This window comes from Camellia sinensis, chromosome 7 (genome assembly GCF_055761805.1).
Source record: "Camellia sinensis isolate YWXY chromosome 7, ASM5576180v1, whole genome shotgun sequence".
Taxonomy (NCBI): domain Eukaryota; kingdom Viridiplantae; phylum Streptophyta; class Magnoliopsida; order Ericales; family Theaceae; genus Camellia; species Camellia sinensis.
Genome location: NC_138967.1, coordinates 194,827,379 through 194,846,897, shown reverse-complemented (window position 1 = coordinate 194,846,897; position 19,519 = coordinate 194,827,379). Strand labels below are relative to the sequence as shown.

Sequence of the window (19,519 nt, the reverse complement as noted above, 5' to 3'; positions counted from 1 at the left end):
CCGCCCAACTAATCTGCTATTAATAATTTAGAAGTACCACATCAGTATTGAGTTGATAGCCTAAAATTGTGGTTGTTACTAGCTTATTTCTCAGGGAAAAAAAAAAAAAAAATTTGATTTGCAAAAATAATTTTGACAGAGAAAGAAAACCCAGGTATAATACGCTGCATGGTAAAACTTTTCATTAAGCTTTTCTTCTCTAACACTGGTGTCTCAAATCTGAGTAGACGAAGAACCTATGAAGAAGCTGTAATTGTAGGTTCTGCCAAGTACTCACTGTATCTGTTAAAACAGACAACCAAATTATAAAAAATAAAAAAAAAAGGGGGTTGTCTTCCCTGGAGTTCTTGCATGTATGTAACTAGTACTAATCGTTATACTCCCCAGAATGTCGCCTCTTTGTGTGAAGAATTCAACAGAATAATCATCAATGCTGCAACAAGAAATTTAAACGTTATCATTGTGATTGTCGAAAAAGACAGCAGTGTTGATGCAATGATATAACTAAATGATGAAGTTATGCAAGAACATTCGCTCTTTGTCTGGGAATCAGGGGAGAAGCAGATCCATAACATAATCAATGGAAGCCTATATTAAATTAAAAGATCTTGGAGAAGACCAGGAACTCCATTTTTTCCAGAACATCTGGTCAATTACTGCACAAACCAATACAAACAACACTATTTTCTCAGCAGTGAAATCAAAGAATAGGAACCCTAGCAAATGTAAGAAACCATGGCCAAAACCCAGTTTGGAAACCGTGATTTCAACAAGATTAACGAAGCACAATAACATATACATATCAAGAAAATAACGTATAAGCCATCAAAACAATCATAACACCACCACTAGGAGGACCGTTGTGAGCACTAGCAGCAGGGATGGATTGCGTATAATCTGACTTCCACTGCTGGAATTGATCAATTGTGTAGGTGTAGGTGCAGTTGCAGGGCATGCAAGCCCTTGTTTATCATCCCGGCACAAATTCGCGAAAAGGTCAACTGGGTATTTCCCGTAGAGTTCGATGTAACTGAACATGACCGTGACGCAATTATTAGACAAGTCATTTAGCGCATCTGCATAAGGGCAAGCAAATTCTTTAAAAGCTGGACAACAGGTATTGGACGTATACTGCGGCCCTTTGCACTGGCTGGTGATAATGGTGTAGTTCAAAATCTCAAAGTGTACAGGGCAAGCTGCAAATAACATGATGCAAAGATATCATTCAAGAATTATTTTAGGGATCCTGACTATTAAAATGAGACGACAATTTTCTTTACTATATGTTAGTAGCCAAAATGAACTTGATGGTGAACAGCTATTAAGAAATCTGTTCAACTATTCAATTGATCACAAAACCAAAATATACATGGAATTGATCCAAAAAATAACAAGTAGAATAAGTATAAAAGAAGAAGATCACAAGGGCCACAACCCTAAGCTCAAACAGCCACAGCCTACTCAATATCTCATCAACCCAAAGCTGCATAAACATATTACAAGTAGGCTGGGCTATTTATAAGGATTCAAGAAACCCCAACTAAAAGAACTTTTCAAAAATAAAATAAATCTCAAAATATAAAATATTATAAAAATTAATTATTTAATCCTATTTCTTCAATCAATTCCTTTCCGTTTCCCATCAAAACCTAGTTCTAGTAACTTCAAAAACTCAAGCAAGAGATCAAGGTGTCATATAATTAACGTGGTTGTATTAACAAGTAAGCCACTACAAGAAAATCCAGCTTTGGCGACTAAAAAATGAATTTTCGTCGCTGAAAGTAGGACAATCGGCGACTAAAATGGAATTAGTCGCCAAAAGTGTTCACTTTTGGCGACTAAGACAATTTAGTAGCCAAATGCATAGTTATTGGCGACTAAAATCAATTTCGTAGCCAAAAGTAAGGGTTTTGGCGACTAAAATTCAGTTTAGTCGCCAAAAGTGCAGATTTTTTGCTACTAAAAAAAATTAGTAGCTAAAAGGAGGGGTTTTGCCGACTAAACCCGACTTTAGTCGCCAAAAGTGTTGTTTTTGGCTACTAAAAAAAATTAGTAGCTAAAAGGAGGAGTTTTGGCTACTAAACCTGACTTTAGTCGCCAAAAGTGGCTATTTTTGGCTACTAAAAAAAAATTAGTAGCTAAAAGGAGGAGTTTTGGCTACTAAACCCGACTTTAGTCGCCAAAAGTGCTGTTTTTGGCTACTAAAAAAAAATTAGTAGCTAAAAGGAGGAGTTTTGGCTACTAAACCTGACTTTAGTCGCCAAAAGTGGCTGTTTTTGGCTACTAAAAAAAAATTAGTAGCTAAAAGTAGAGGTTTTGCCGACTAAAACTGACTTTAGTCGCCAAAAGTGCTTACCCTATTTTTTTTTGTAAATATTTTATTTTTTACATAAAAATATATTAAATAAAAAAAATTATTTTCATATATACAATTTTGTATTAATGCCAGTGAATATAGTATATAAATAATATTTGTTGCAATAATATTCATATGAATTGGGAGTGGCGTAGTGGGGGAGCAAGCCTTGGGAAGGCGTAGTGGGGTGCAAGTTGGGAACACAGGTTCGCCTCTTGGGACATCCAGCAGAGGCAACATTTTTTTTTTTTGAAATATGGTTTTGGCGACTAAAGGCGTTGGTCGCCGAAAGGTATACCTTTTGGCGACGAAAATCTTAGTCGGGAAATGTTTAAATAATAAATAAAAAAAATCACTATTGGCGACTAAAAATTTAGTCGCTAAATGTATGATTTCAAAAAATGGAATTGCATTTGGCGACAAAAAAATTCGTCGCTGAAGACCTGTGAATTGGCGACTAACAGGTTTTTAGTCGCCAAAGGAATGGGCGACCATGAATTCGCGACAACAGTGGCGACCAAAAGTTTTTGTCGGGAAAAGTGAAAATTCGACCTTTGGCGACTAAAAAAGGACAGTGAGCATGTACCCAAGGAATTATCATTTGCATGAGAATGTTCAAACTCCTATGGTACAAACCTCACACAACATATAGGACATGTCAAACAATCTTGAGAATGTTTTCACACCAGAAAAATAAATAAACAAGTAAAATTTGAACCCTATTGCTCATCTCTCCATTTTTTATACCAGAAGACAGCACTGTACCAGTATGCTATAAATGGCTTTGTCAAAATGTTTGGAAACAAGTTATAGTTGTTATGTAAAAGTTTTGAAGGAACAGAGAGTTAGAAAACTGCTTAAACATTGGAGTGATGGAAGAGATCTTGTTCCTCAAGTTTTTTTATTTTTGCAAATCAATTCCACATTACTTCGTTCCGTAAACTACAATAGTGAGCAATATGCACGTGATTTTAACACTTTGATCCCTAAATGCTAGTGTAAACCTTCAAAACAAGTAATGATCATCCACAAGCAGATGGTATATATATTGAAGGCCACATGATGTCGGATTGAAAATTCACCCAATTTTGAACATAAAAAATGTAATTAGCAACTCCAATATAAGCTGTCTTGTGAATTTCAGTACAAGATAAGACAGAGGACATCTTAACAGTCTTGCCAGAAAAAGTTTAAAAAAAAAAAAACATGCATTTGTATTTTACTTGCAAAAACCTTAATCCCCAAGATTGCATACCTACTACATTCCACAAAATTTAAAATTATGCACAACAGAATTTTAAAAACATATGGTCATGTTGTATGGCAAACCCTACACATACCTACTACATTCATTTGAATTGATCTCTCTCAAATAAGCTAAGCTCAATATATATACACATCACTGAAGTCTCCCTTTGTAACTGGAAAGCTAACTAGCAAGCTGTTCATCCAAACCGACCCAACCTGACCCAAAAATGAAATGAATGGTCGGATTTGAAAGCAGCAGAGGTCAATAGCGATTGTAAGAACAAGATATTTTCGGATTGGTGGACGGGTGTCGGTTCTGAATACACCCCAACCAATTAACCTTACCCAACCGAGAAATATTGCTTTTCATATGTGTATATCAAACCGACTGCAAAACCAACAATTTGGCTCAGTTGCGTTTGAACAGAAGGACGGTGGAGTGTTGAATGAATGATTCCCTAATACGAAGTGTTCTGTTTGGTTGATGGGCCAAGGGTGAACCCAACCCAAACTGACAAGTGAACACCCCTACTTGCAACAACTTGAAACAAGTTCAGCTAACTAACAATTGCTAACATGTACAAAATTCTAAGTAACTCTATATTGATTCCCCAACTAACTCAATACTAGATGCTTCGACTCCACTCTAACAAGAAGTGTCATTCTTAATGAAGAATTTTTTTTTTTTTGCTTCTTTGTTTCTCCTTCAGTTTTCCTTAGAGGAGTAACTGGAATGGAATCCCCACCAAGAGGTTGGATAGAACAAAAGCCAACTGGAAACAAGCAGTCAAGTTACCAAAACCCAAAAGCATACTCATTAAAAAAAAAGAAAAAGAAAAAGAAAAAGAAGCAGAATCAGAAACCATTGGCCGTCAGAGAAGTATTGAATAAATTGACATAAACAGATCCATGTATGCTGTGTCTCCCCAAAAAGGGGATTTGTGTGGTTGGATGCCTCAGAAAATGAAAATGCTCAAGACAATATTGATAATTTCTTTGGATGAGTCCCATCCTAGGTAAATTTTAATTAGATAAAACAATAACCGAATCGAATCGAATCTAACCAAACTAAATATTGTGTCCCAATCAAGTGCGATCGGCTAGTCAAGGCTATGTACTCAGAGTAAATAAATTCATCTTTCTTTTTGTAGGGTAAATTACAAATACACCCCGAGATTTAATTAAAATACGAATTTCCTCATGTGGTTTGAAAATTACATTTCACCCTTTCAAGTTTCTAATTTCATAACAAATCGCCCTATTTATTAGTAAATTATCAAATTCAATTAACTGTTTTTAATGATGTTAAAAATATGTTTTAATTAATAATTTAAGTAATTTTATTATTGTATAGGAGAACAATTATAAATTTTATTTTTCTAGTTAATTCTGTTAAATAAATTTTTTTAATAAGGGGATATTTGTAATTTTTCAAACCACATAAGACAATCCGTATTTTAAGCAAATCTCAGGAGTGTATTTGTAATTTATCCTTTTTTTTTTTTTTTTTACTACTGAATCTGATCTAACCATATGTTAATGTTCAATCATCATATATTTTGCTTAAATTTTAAGCATATAAATCCAGCAGATACATGTATTATAAACCCCAAAACAAAACAAAACAAAAATTCAAATGAAAAATACCCATTAAAGCAATGGAATGGATTAAAAAGGGTATAATTGAAAAGAAAAAAACACCTGTCTTGGCTTGAAGAAGATTCCGACCCATTAAAGATCTACCCCCAAATATATCATCTGCATTACACAAACCTGCACGTAAAAATTGCTATTATTGCAATAGATATACACATATAGGGGTGATTTGGGTGATGCAGTTTTTAACCAAATTTTTTTGGCTTTTTAAAATAAAAAGTTACTTTCGATTTTTTTTAATTAATATTTATTTATAATCCCACGTCACAATAAAACGACTAAATTACCTCACTCAATTTAAAAATATATTCTTACCTATGTATAACACTAACAACCTAGAAGGTATAATTATAATTTTTACGTTAAAAGAGCCAATTTAACTTTTTTAGACAAATTACAAGACGTAAAGTTCTCAAATGGACACATAGAAAGATAAGTATTGGGTTTTGCATACCTGAAATGAAAGAAGAAGCAGATGCCGAGACAGAGAGACTGATCAAAAAGAAGAAGAAGAAGAAGAAGAAGACTAAAAAGGGAGTCGAAGACGAAGACGAAGACAACAAACACGGATTTTTCTGCACCATTTTCCGAGAAACAAGAGAGAGAAAATGGAAAATGCTATCGACTAAAATAAATTACTGTGGGGATATATTTTCTGAATACCAACACGTGGCATGGTTACGCCGACGTGTCAGCCGAGGTGCCACGTGCCTTGGTAGTTAAGCCGAGGTAATCTCGGAGAAGCCGAGGTCATCTCCAAAGATATCGGAATCCGAGATAAGGGGCAAGAGTCCTAAGGCACAAAGGGGACTGAATCAAGATAAGGATAAAACTCTTAAGGAGTTTATCTTTATCACTTAAAAGAGTCCAGAGTAAACAGTGAACTAGAATTCATAGAAGTCATACTTCTAGTGGGACTTGGATTGAGTATATTATAAAAGAGAGGCACCCCCATGGGTCTAAGGTATGTAACTTATACTTTGAGTATTCAATTTAGTACTTGATTATCTTTGAGAGATATACTGACTTGATCGTCGGAGTGCCCCCGGGTGGAAGAACCACCGCCAGAGCTTTTTCTTTCTGTTTCAGGTTACTTTAGCCATCTATTCTGCTTGTGCTCTCCAGCTGATCACTAAACGGGCAGTGTGGTCAGATTTTCACCCACACAATTTGGCGCCGTCTGTGGGAATCGAAGGAAGAATAGATGGCCAGTAACGGACAGCAGGAAAATATTGGGGATGACGCTCCCACTGGGAGTGGCAGACCAATTGACCTTGACATCGAAGGAGATAACCACAATACAGAAGCCCGTGACCAGGGTCACAGAGAGAACGACGTCATCCCAGAAGGCGACACGTCAAAAAGAGCAAACCAAGGAAAATACTACAATGAAGATAACCTCCAGGTATGGAGGGACAGGTGCCTAAGGAGGGATGAAGAAGTAAAAGAATTAGCAAACAAGTTGGCGGACCTCCAGTCAGTCGTCAACTTCATGATGCAGAATAATGTTATGCAACCACCATACCCGCTGCAAGATACGCCGATGCCAGCGAACAACACCCAGAAGGACGGAAGAAAAACAATCCCCGAGGTCCCTCAGCATACCAGAAGCGGAAGGCATTCTCACCGGCCTTCCAGGGAAGTCGGACGGGAAAACCCGAGGCAAGAAGAGTCCCGAAGGACACACCACATAAAGAATCCAGACCCCAAGGAACATCGACATGTTCAGGGGCAAGTACTCCATTTCGACACAACCCATGAAGAAAGATCCAAACGACCCCACCACGAGGCCGAAAGCAGTGTACCAAAAAGACTAAAATCCAAAGACAGCCGAGCTCCAGGGAGGAGAAAAGAAGACTTAAGGAACTACCTCAAGAGGAGGCAGCAGAATGCAGAAGCCGAGGTAAATTCCCCAGTGAAACCGAGGACAGCCTTCTCGGTGGAACTGGACAAATTCGAACCGCCCAAAAGATTCAGTATGCCGAGGTTTCAAATCTATGATGGTAAGTCAGATCCAAACTTTCATGTTGGGCTATACCTAAATTCAATGGCGTTGTATAGCGGGAACGAGCCATTGCTCTGCAAAGTATTCCCCTCATCCTTTGGGGAAATTGCATCTGATTGGTTCCATAAGTTACCAAAAGGAAGCGTAAAGACATGGGAAGGCTTGGCCGAGATGTTTGTGGCCAGATTCGTGACCAACAAGCTGCAACCCCTGAGGGTTGATGCTTTGATGGCTCTACGAATCACCAAAGAAGAAGGCCTCAGGGCCTATGCGAAGAGGTACTACGAGGTGTTCAACCGAATACCTGAATGCAACCAGGAAGTAGCAGTCGTATCCTTCAAGAACGGCCTGAAAGATGACTGCCCACTACGGAAATCTTTGGCAAAAACATTGCCAAAAAGCATGGAAGAACTCATGGCAAGGATTGAGAAATACGCCAGGGCCGAGGAAGATACATCGGGAAACAAGGAGGTGAAACAAGAAAAGGGAAACGGCTCGCCAAAGCGAGGCCGAATCAACAATGGACCGACCAAACAAGAAATAGAATTAAGAAATAAACAGGCGGTAACAACGGTATTCTGGATCCCAATCCATAAAATCTTAGATCGGATTCGAAATCAACCTTATTTCAGGGCTCCAGCAAGAGCACCGGGGGAATTCATGGGAAGGAACGTTGGTAGACGTTGTGCCTACCACAATGAAGAAGGGCATCCAACTCAAGGTTGCAAAGCCTTAAAAGCACACTTGGAAGACCTAGTAAGACAAGGCCTTCTGAGGGACCTGGTCGATGAGGCCAGAACGAGGGAAGAACAGGCAAGATTGCCTCAAGCACCAGCGGCACCCCCTCCCCCAGCACAGCTACCACAAGCAGGAGAACCGAGGGTGGTTAATGTGATCCACTCAAGGGTCAACGAAAACGAAGTCAGAGGAGAAACCCAGAGGGTAAGACATTTACAGCATATCTATCAAGTCGGGGAAAAGAGACATCGGCCAGAAGAATGCCAAGGGCCAATGATGGCCTTTACTGAAGCCGGCCTAGAACTGGTCCAACATCCGCATAATGATGCCTTGGTAGTATCCCTCCAGGTTGGGGAGTGCCAAGTAAAACGCATCCTAATAGACCAAGGCAGCTCCTGTGACATCATGTACGTCAGATGCTACAAAGAGCTAGGCCTTCACCCCGATGACCTAGAACAGTCCAGCGGCCCGATGGTCGGCTTTAATGGAACGCCGACATGGCCACTGGGCGCAACAAGCTTGGAGGTACAAGCCGGCACTAAGAAGATCAGGACGGAATTCCTGGTAATTGACACACCCTCACCATACAACATCATTCTGGGAAGACCGTGGTTGCATGCAATGGGGGCAGTTCCCTCGACGTTGCATCAACTACTCCGGTTCCCAACAGAGCATGGGATTGAAGAAGTCAGAGGGGATCAACTACAAGCCAAAAATTGCTCCATGGCAGCAATAAAGTCCACATGTAGTATACGAGAGCCAAAGAAAGCAGAAGTTAAAGATGAGGACATGGAAGTCCTAGAAGACGTCGGGAAAGAACCGGCCGAGAAAAGCGAAGAGGCGCTAAAGAAAATCCTCGTCTAGGAGGGCGACGAAGAACGATTTTTTCTTCTCGGCTCAGGCTTAGCTAGAGAAGAAGAAAAAGAACTGGAAGATTTTTTAAGGGCAAACATAGAGGCGTTCGCCTGGACACCTTATGAAATGCCTGGCATTGACCCCGAGGTCACTTGCCACAGTTTGAATGTCGACAGATCGGCAAAACCTGTGATTCAAAGAGCCAGAAGGCCGACGTTAATTCACGTTGAAGCAGTCGAGGAAGAGGTAGACAGACTCCTTGAAGCCAGGGCCATCCGAGAAGTCCAGTACCCAACGTGGCTGTCCAACACAGTAGTAGTAAAAAAGAAGAATGGCAAGTGGAGGGTTTGTGTAGACTTCACCAGCCTCAACAAAGCCTGCCCAAATGACAGCTTTCCTCTGCCCAAAATCGACCAACTGGTAGACGCCACCTCGGGACATGAAAGGATGAGTTTTTTAGATGCATACAGAGGGTACCACCAGATTGCTATGTACCCTCCAGATGAGGAGAAGACCGCGTTCATCACCCCGAAAGGCCTGTACTGTTACAGGGTAATGCCTTTTGGGCTGAAAAACGCAGGAGCAACCTATCAGAGGTTAGTGACAAAGATGTTTAAACACCTGATCGGCAAAACGGTAGAAGTTTACATCGATGATATGGTCGTAAAGACCAAGGAATCAAAAGGTCATCTTGCCGACCTAAAAGAGGTCTTTGACATACTCAAAAGATATCGGCTCCGACTCAACGCCTCAAAGTGCGCCTTCGGAGTTGGGTCAGGTAAATTTCTAGGATATCTAGTAACAAGAAAGGGCATTGAAGCCAGCCCAGACCAAATCAAGGCCATCCTGGAACTACAGAGTCCAACATCGGCAAAGCAAGTTCAAGTGCTCACTGGAAGGGCCGCAGCCCTAAACCGATTCATCAGCAGAAGCTCAGACAAGTGCAGACCCTTCTTTAACCTGGTAAAAAAAGCCACAGACTTCCTATGGATGGAAGAATGCGAAGCTGCCTTAGCCGACCTAAAAAATTACTTGACCACGACCCCGGTCCTTTCTAACCCAATCCCAGGGGAGGAATTGTTTTTGTACTTAGCAGTCTCTGAACACGCAGTCAGTACAGTGCTAATCCGAGAAGAAAAAGGGGAGCAAAAGGCTGTCTATTACGTAAGCAAAACTCTGGCTAACGCGGAAACAAGGTACCTACCACTGGAAAAATTGATGCTAGCCTTGGTAATGGCCTCAAAGAAATTGAGCCATTACTTTCAGGCACACAAGATTGTGGTTCTAACAGAGCACCCACTGAAGTCCTTATTACATCAAGGAGACTTAACAGGAAGAATAGCAAAATGGGCAGTAACACTAGGCCAGTTTGACCTAGAATTTAGGCCAAGAACAGCAATAAAGGGCCAAGTTTTGGCCGACTTCGTCGCAGAACTCACACCTGAAGCCATCACACCTCGGGCTCCGTCGAGCCAAGAGGAACATTGCCCCGACAAGCAAAGAGAATCCCAGTCAAAGACAAAAAAGCAAGAGAAAGAAAAGCTCAGACCATGCAGCATCTACATCGGCGATTCATTCAGACTATTCGTCGATGGAAGTTCAAACCGCCAGGGAGCAGGAGCAGGAGTACTGCTGATATCTCCAGATGGAGAAATTGTAGAACAGTCCATCCGTCTGGGGTTCAAAGCCTCCAATAATGAAGCAGAATATGAAGCATTAATTGCAGGGCTAAAGCTAGCAGCAGCAGCAGAGGCAGACGAGGTAATTGTTTTTTGTGATTCACAATTAATTGTTAACCAGTCAACAGGAGAATTTGCAGCCAGAGATGAAAGAATGTCGGCATATGCAAAGGAAGTCATCCGACTGGCAGCCCTATTCCAGAACTGCAGATTACTCCAAGTAAGCCGAGATGACAACACCCACGCCGACGCGTTAGCCAACTTGGCCAGCTCAATTCAAACTGGAAAAACAAGGACAATTATGATCGACTACATGTCGGCCCCGAGCATAGATAAACAAAGCATTGAACAAGAAGCAATGTGCGTGGGCCTTGGACCAAGTTGGATGGATGCAATCATTGCATTCCTAAAAGAGGGGAAGCTGCCAGAAGACCATAAAGAAGCACATAAAATTAGGCTGAAATCGGCCAGATTCAGTCTAACAGCGGAAGGCCAACTCTACAGGAGGTCCTTCACTGGACCACTTTTAAGGTGCGTACACCCTTTGCAGGTTGAAGATTTCCTTTACGAAATTCATGAAGGAATTTGTGGAAGCCATGCAGGGGGCAGATCGTTAGCCCACAGGGCCATTACCCAGGGGTATTGGTGGCCCTACATGCAAAAGGACGCCGAAGCCTATGTAAAGAAGTGCGAATAATGTCAAAGGTTTGCACCTTTGATACATCAACTAGCTGCCGACCTAAACCCAGTATCCAGCCCTTGGCCGTTTGCCCAATGGGGCATGGATCTCGTTGGACAACTTCCCCAAGCAACTGGGCAAAGAAAATACTTGCTGGTAGCAACAGACTACTTCACAAAATGGATAGAGGCAGAACCTCTTGCCAAAATCCGAGATGTGGATGTCAAGAATTTTATTTGGAGAAACATAATCACCAGATTTGGGATTCCAAGAGCAATTGTTGCCGACAACGGGACACAGTTCGACAGCAAACTCATCAAAAACTTTTGTGCAAAATTCAAGATCAAGAATTATTTCTCAACACCAAGTTTTCCTCAAAGCAATGGGCAAGCAGAAGCATCCAACAAAGTAATCCTGGATGGAATAAGGAAGAGGCTGCAGGCAGCAAAAGGAAAGTGGGTGGATGAATTGCCCAACGTACTTTGGGCATATCGGACTACACCGAGAAGATCAACAGGAGAATCTCCCTTTGCCATGGCCTATGGCACAGAAGCAGTCATCCCATTAGAGATCGGCATCCCAGGGATCAGAACCCAGGGAGTAGAGAATGGCACTAACGACATACTCTTAGCCCGAGACCTGGATTTATTGGAAGAACGAAGAGAGAAAGCTGCAATTCAGCTCGCAGTATACCAGCAACAGCTTGCCAGAGCTTACAACAAGAAGGTTAATCCAAGAGATTTTCAAGTTGGCGACCTAGTCCTAAGAAAAGTCGTCGGGAACAAGAAGGATCCCAGGGAAGGCAAGCTTGGCCCAAACTGGGAAGGACCCTACAGAGTCACTTCAGTATTAGGCAATGGAGCATATCGGCTTGAGGACAATGAGGGCAAAGCATTGCCCAGACCTTGGAATACTTGTAATTTGAAATTTTTCTATCATTAGATAAACATCATTGTTTGGCCGATATTATCAATACAGTCTTTTCAGAATCCTTTCAACATGATCGATTGATAAAGTTATGCATGGATGTTTTTGAAGACATATCAAACTCAGGCAAAGCTGAGCCGATGTTATTCCTTAATCCACTTGTTGAAATTTGTAGCAATTTACAAGTTGGAATTAAGCTGATTCCTTATCTTCACTTGTTGAAATTTGTAGCAATTTACAAGTTGAAGTTAAGCCGATGTTATTCCTTAATCCACTTGTTGAAATTTGTAGCAATTTACAAGTTGGAATTAAGCTGATTCCTTATCTTCACTTGTTGAAATTTGTAGCAATTTACAAGTTGAAGTTAAGCCGATGTTATTCCTTAATCCACTTGTTGAAATTTGTAGCAATTTACAAGTTGGAATTAAGCTGATTCCTTATCTTCACTTGTTGAAATTTGTAGCAATTTACAAGTTGAAGATAGGCCGAGGTTATTGCTTAAGTTCTCATAGCAATATGTGGGTTGTTTAAACCCAAGGGAAGATGCTTAACACTTGTTGAAATTTGTAGCAATTTACAAGTTTATGTTAAGCCGACATATGATCACCCGCCGAGGTATACAGTAAGTTACAGGTTAAAATAAAGGCTAAGTATATTGTTCATTACTTGTTGAAATTTGTAGCAATTTACAAGTAGGTAGGACTAAGATTACTATTTAATACTTGTTGAAATCTATGAAAAGATTGCAGGACAGTATCTTGCCGAAGTAAAAGTCTCATGGTTATACCCGAGGTATGAAACCCCGAGGAGATTGCATAAAGGAAGCAACATGAGGAAATATGCAAAAATTTTCTAAGCACAAGACTATGCAAAAGCAGTCAACAGAATATCACAAGATTGAAACATCCAGAGGAGGAACTGTTGCAGTTACATATTAAAACCACGTCAAAAGAAAGAAGTTTTGCATTACCCAGAATGTAAAAAAGTACAAAGCGCAAAAAAAAAAAAAAAAAAAAAAAAAAAAAAAAAGGAAAAAAGGACAAAGGACAATTTTTTCAAGATTCCTCAGCATTAGCCACTGCAGGGACTGGGATCTCGGACGATTCAGGTGGAATCTCCTCGACCACTTTCTCCGCTTGTATTTCGGCATCTATCTCTGCCAATGTTGTGTCAAGACTTCTTTCAGTCAGAAGGAGGTCAGACGATAGATACCCTTGAACAGGCTCCCTGGGCACTTCCTCAGCATCATCACCCCCCTCATCTTGAGTTAAGTCCATAACCTGCTCAGCAGGAGGAGGGGACTTGACTTCGGCAGCATTCTTGGGTTTTCTCACCAAGGCCTCACCATCATCTTTTTCTTCATCTTCCTCCACGGCCTCGGCCTCAGACTCTGATTCACCTTCAGGAGGAGGTGGAGGAAATGGTAACGGAATAGCGTCGGCCTGACGCAATGGCGAGTCAGCAAGAAGGTCAAGCTTCTTTATCAAGGACATCCAACCAAGGGAAAATCCCCTGTTGCATGCCTGCCTGACTTGAAGCTTGTAGTCTTCTGCGACGTCGGCCATACCTTGAGCATAGGCCTTTTCATCAGCCTCTTTGATTTCGGCCTCTTTGGTGGCCAAAGCTTGCTGTCGTTCTTTCTCCGCTTGGGCCTTCTGAACCTCGGCCTCTCTTTTCTCGGCCTCAGCAACCTTTCTAATGGCCTCAGCAGCTTCGGCCTTCTCAAGAGCTAAAGTTTGAACCTTAGTTGCAGCCTCGGCTTGATCCTCCAATTTTTTCATTTTTGCTTCAAGAGACCTGATCTCTCTTTTCATAGAAGATGCTTCCCTCTTCATATCAACCAACCTTTGACGATTTTCAAAGGCTTGCATGGAAAATGAGTGGGCATGCTGAATGGCCTGCAAAAAGAACAGAAATGTGAGACAGTACTCTCAGTGAAGAACGGAAGAAAGAATCACAAGTACAGACAGAAATACTTACTTGAGCAGAGTGTTGGAGCATCAGAGCGTAATTTTCATACTCACTAAACTTGGCATTTCGCTCCAAGTCATTTGGTAGAAGAAGAGCAGTGCTAAGGGCGACAGCAACGTTGATATCATCAGCACTTTCACTAGCCATGATGGGCCTATCCTCCAGGGATAGATCAGGGGCCCAGGGGACGTCGGGCTTCTTCGAAGCCGAGGTCGTCGCAGACGATGACCTTGGCCGCTTTGACTGTTGTAACAAGCCCGCGGGGGGACCTCGCTACAGCTCGGACTCGACTTTTCGTAGTCACGGTTCTAAGTCTGAACCAAAGAGTCCAAATCCGGCAAATCGTTTTGAGAAAACAGATTTTTGAAAGAAGTGCCAAACATGGACTGCTTTTCCAGATACAGAGTCGCCACCTAAATATTTTATTTTGGGAAATTTAGGAAACCCTGACTCAGTGCCAAAAGGCCACGTGTCCGTCATCACCAAAGTTGCCTCGGCTCGGGAACTTGGGTACGATTGGGGAAGGTCACTTCGTGAGCACCCCCGCTCACCTGGTCATAGACCGGCCTCTACTAACCATGATATCAATTTTTGAAAACATTGTGAGTTCTTATTCCGGTTATTAGCCTAGGTTACTATGTGATGCTCACAGCATACAAGTATAGACTGGATCGCCCGAATTGGAACAAAACACTTCTTATTTGTTTATTTGAAAGGTGGTTTGCTACTCGCAAGTAGGCTTAAAATGCAGATTTTGCCACCCGCGGGTGGGCTTAGAAAGGATGGTTTTGCCACTATCTAGTGGGCTTAAAACAAACAGTTGATGATTTATTCCAATCCAAGTAACCCAACCTTCACCCACAGGCATTCAGGCAGATATATCAGATAAGCAAATAGCCTCATGGTAAGCATGCTATTCATATCAACACTCACACGCATGCAAGGATGCTAAAGCATAAAACTCACCTAGTACTCCAAGCCAAAAAAAAGGAAGTTAATCAGAAATCATGCATGATCCTAAGTATACAAAATGTCTAATGCAACACATGCAAAATGCAACTATAGCAGGCTCAGCTATTCTAAGATGGCATATGGAATGCTATAACTACCATGTATTCAATTTGGAATTGAAAGTACAATGCAGTTAGTATGATGCGCCGAGCCCGGTGCATGCAATACAGATGAATGATGCAAACATGCTGTCATACTGTATGCTAATTTAAACATGCCCTAATCTAATCTTCATAAGCGGATAAATAAAAGGGAGAAAGACGTGGGGTTGGAAGACATACATCACACTCACGCACACTTATTACAGTTGTGCCCTCGCGCAGAGGGTCCGAATAAATATACAGTCCAAATATTACAGTCCCGAATAAAAGAATATTACAGTCCAAATATTACAGAATCCTAATTAGTTAAAGAATTAACTAAGAAAGCAAATAAAACTGGCGTGCAAGCCAGGGACTGCCTTGCTTCTGATGGATGATGCATGTCCGGATTGTCTTGCGCGGAAATTCACCGGAATGCCCCAATTAGCCTCTGTTTACACCTGTTCTTCAAATGCGTGCCAAGCCCAAAAAAAGTTGCTGATTCTTCGTTTTGCTGCAACAGAGAGCAGGAAAGGGGCACAGCAATGTATTTGCACAGATATATGCATGTCTCGATCCTCGTGCCACCAATCACGCATACCGAGGCATGATGGCCGAGGAGTCGAAATGCACAACTCAATATAGGATGAATGCACATGAAACTACAGCTAAAACCTAACTCCATCATGGATAATCCGGAGTGTCGGTAACTGGGGAATTGAAACACATTCCGTCACTTGGAGTACGAAATGTACCTCGTTTCCCGTGCCTGGGCTAATTCCTATTCCGGACACGATGCAATATGCATGATATGCATGAAATGCAACTAAGATATAATCCTAACATACACAATGCTATGAAAATGAGATATCTCGAAATGCGTGCATGAGGGCACGCAAACCGAGGTAATGGCAGAATGATGTGAGAATGAGGTGCCTCGAAATGCGTGCACATGGGCACGCAACCGAGGCAATGGTATGCGTCTCGAAATGCGTGCACACGGGTACGCAAACTGAGGCGATGATATGTGTCTCGAAATGCGTGCACGCGGGCACGCAAACCGAGGCGACGATATGCGTCTCGAAATACGTGCACGCGGGCACGCAAACCGAGGCGATGATATGGCATGAAAATGAGGTGCCTCAAAATACGTGCATATGGGCACGCAAACCGAGGCGACGACAGAATGCTATGAAAATGAGGTACCTCGAAATACGTGCACACGGGCACGCAAACCGAGGCGACGACAAAATGCTATGAAAATGAGATGCCTCGAAATACGTGCACACGGGCACGCAAACCGAGGCAATGACAAAATGCGATGAAATGACATGAAAACATGATATGGGCTTATACCAACATGAGTGAGCCTCAGCCACACTCACATAGGATGTCGTCGGATAAAAATGGAGTGCCTCGAAATGCGTGCACACGGGCACGCAAACCGAGGCGATGGCAGAATGCGATGAAATGACATAGAAACATGATATGGGCTTATACCAACATGAGTGAGCCTCAGCCACATTCACATAGGATGCCGTCGGATAAAAATGAGGTGCCTCGAAATGCGTGCACACGGGCACGCAAACCGAAGCGATGGCAGAATGCGATGCAAATGACATACAGAATGCAATATGGACTTATACTAACATGAGAGAGCCTCAGCCGCACTCACATAAGATGCCGATGGCAGAAAATGAGGTGCCTCGAAATGCGTGCACACGGGCACGCAAACCGAGGCGATGCATACGCAATGCAAATGATATGGAAAATGACAAATGGACTTATACTAACATGAGAGAGCCTCAGCCGCACTCACATGAGATGCCGGTTGATGAAAATGAAGTGCTTCGAAATGCGTGCACACGGGCACGCAAACCGAGGCAATGGCATACGCAATGCAAATGACATGGAAATGACAAATGGGCTTACACCAACATGAGTGAGCCTCAGCCACACTCATATAGGATGCCGGCGGATAAAAATGAGGTGCCTCGAAATGCGTGCACACGGGCACGCAAACCGAGGCAATGCAAAAATGCAAATTATGGCATGGGAAATGATATGCAAACATGGTAATGGATTTTCAGCAGTAAAATATGGGGGAAAACAGTTCCGAAATGAGGCGAAATGACATGAAATGCATGGAATTGTCCCGAAATGCGATTATGGCACCCGAAATGGCCTACAGCTATGCCAAACATGCACAATATGGACATGGAATGAAAAGACAGAAGCAAGGCAGCCCCAAGATAAGCACTTTTCCAGTTTATAGCATGGCCAAACAGTGGACAAAAACAGGGCAAAACAAGCATGCAAAAATGGGGAATAAACATGAGATTAAGAAGCAACTCATAGCTACTGTCCTCGAACAGGTTCGGGCCCTTCTACAATCTTGAAGAGGGGCCAAAAATATGCACATTTACAGAACTGTAAAATCCTCAAAAACAAACATAGATAAGGCTAAGCTTTTATGCAAGAAAACGGACCAAAAGGTGGCCAAAGAGGCAAGTGGTATATACAATGCTCAAACTGCAAAATTCCCTTCTACAACATTGAAGAGGGACCAAAAATAAGTATATTTCCAGAACTGTAAAATGGCCAAAACAGTATAAAAACATGCTAGAAATGCAATGCAAAATAAGGCTCAAAAGAGGCTATAACATGAGGTATGCAAAATATTCCACAAATGGCCAAAGACCCTTAATGAAACATGTTAAGAAGGTCAAAATAAGACTATCTCTAGGCCTATAAATCGACCAAAAACAAAAGCATGGTGGGCTAACAAAACATGCAAGAAAACGGTATTTACGAAGGGTATTGAAGCAAGTGGCATATGGAGGGCTCAAACAGGGTTGAGCCCTTAATGAGACATGAAAATGAGCTCAAAATAAGGCCACTTTTAGTTATGGCCGGAGCTCAAATCAAAAAGCATGGATGACTTGCAAAAGATCCAAGAAAAGGGCCAAAAAGGGGAAATTGCAACTTACCCTTGAAGACCAATTCTTTTGTTGCTTCTTGGGCCAAATTTGTTGCCTCTTAGCTGCTGGAATTCCTCTCCTTGCTCTTGGAATGGAGTGGTGGTGGTAGAGCTTGGTGTTGTAGTGTAAATGGTGGTGTAGGACTTGAAGCTTTTTAGGAAAATGAGAGAGATGGAGGAGGATTTGTCTCTTGAGGCTTGAAGAACCAATTTTCTAACCTCCTAAAGGGGAGGAGAGGTTCTCTTTATATAGAGAAACCAAAGGGGCAAAGCTTCTCTTGGAAGCTTTGACCAAAAGGGCCAAGCTTCTCTTAGAAGCTTGGAGCAAAAGGGCCAAGCTTCTTGGAGAAGTTTTAAAAAGGGGTCAAAAGGTTCAAGCTTCTTGGAGAAGCTAAACAAAAAGGTCAAGCTTCTTGGAGAAGCTAAAAAAGGGGTCAAGCTTCTTGGAGAAGCTAAAAGAGGTCAAGCTTCTTGGAGAAGCTAAAAAAAGGTCCAAAAGGGTCAAGCTCCCTCAAGAAAAGGTCTCGGTTAGGAGAAGTGGCCGATTGATCAAAAATAGTGGCCGGCCATGAACTTTTAGGATCCTCCCAAGTGTGTAGATCACAGATATGTGGTCGAAAGTTCAAGAAAGTGGGCCCAAGGTGTTCAACATTGGCCCGGAAGAGGATGGGCAAAAATGGAAAGAAAAATTAATGGCCGGCCATAAACTTTTAGGAGCCTCCCAAGTGTGTAGATCACAGATATGTGGTCGAAAGTTGGCAACACTAACTCCAAGGTGTTCAACATTGGCCCGGAAGTTGGAAAAACGGGCGCCGGGAGGCTCCGGAGGAGAGATAACTGGTTGCTGCAACAATTACTAGCCTCCCACCCTCCAGTGACCTTCCTGGTGATAAAACAGAGGTACCTGCCAAAAATGAACGAAAACCGATGCAAAACGAATGTTCGGGGGCCAAAACACGCAGTTCGGGGCCCTAGAAACTGCCCGTTAAACACCGAAAGTGGCGTTTGGCCACGAAATGGGTTTCTCAGACACCAGTGTCCCTCAAAAGGGAGCAAATAGGAAGTATGCCAAAAATTAGAGCAAACGGAGATGGTTAGGCGGTCCCGAACCGAGGCACACGGCCTGATGGTCCCGGAAAACCGGAAACCGGGCTCCGAAATGGGCAAAATGGCCTACGGCCACCAAACGTAGCCTACGGACATTGAGAGATGGTCTACGGGACCTCTCTCTTCCCTCAGGGAAAGAAACAGAGAAAACCGAGTCTGGTTCGCAAACCGAGACAAGGCACAGAAGAGGGTTCGGAAGCCCGGAGGCAGGGCTCACGGCCGCGACT

At 42.3% G+C, this 19,519-nt stretch overlaps 1 protein-coding gene across 4 annotated transcripts in view; it reads right to left on the bottom strand.

The window, feature by feature from the left end:
* Nucleotides 1-19,519, bottom strand: part of LOC114256848 (GPI-anchored protein LLG1) — a 43,781-nt gene that overhangs the window by 6,499 nt on the left and 17,763 nt on the right. Inside the window, exons 2-4 of one of the 4 annotated variants that reach the window (XM_082881720.1) lie at nucleotides 5,715-5,870; nucleotides 5,306-5,362; nucleotides 570-1,196 (exon numbers count right to left, since the gene is read on the bottom strand). In XM_082881720.1, the coding sequence (XP_082737846.1) occupies nucleotides 835-1,196; nucleotides 5,306-5,362; nucleotides 5,715-5,844 (549 nt within the window). In that variant the 5' untranslated portion in view covers nucleotides 5,845-5,870 and the 3' untranslated portion in view covers nucleotides 570-834. Of the gene's footprint in view, nucleotides 1-569; nucleotides 1,197-5,305; nucleotides 5,363-5,714; nucleotides 5,871-19,519 lie in introns of those variants that run through there. The other 3 variants (XM_082881721.1, XM_082881722.1, XM_082881718.1) reach the window with 3 other exon arrangements.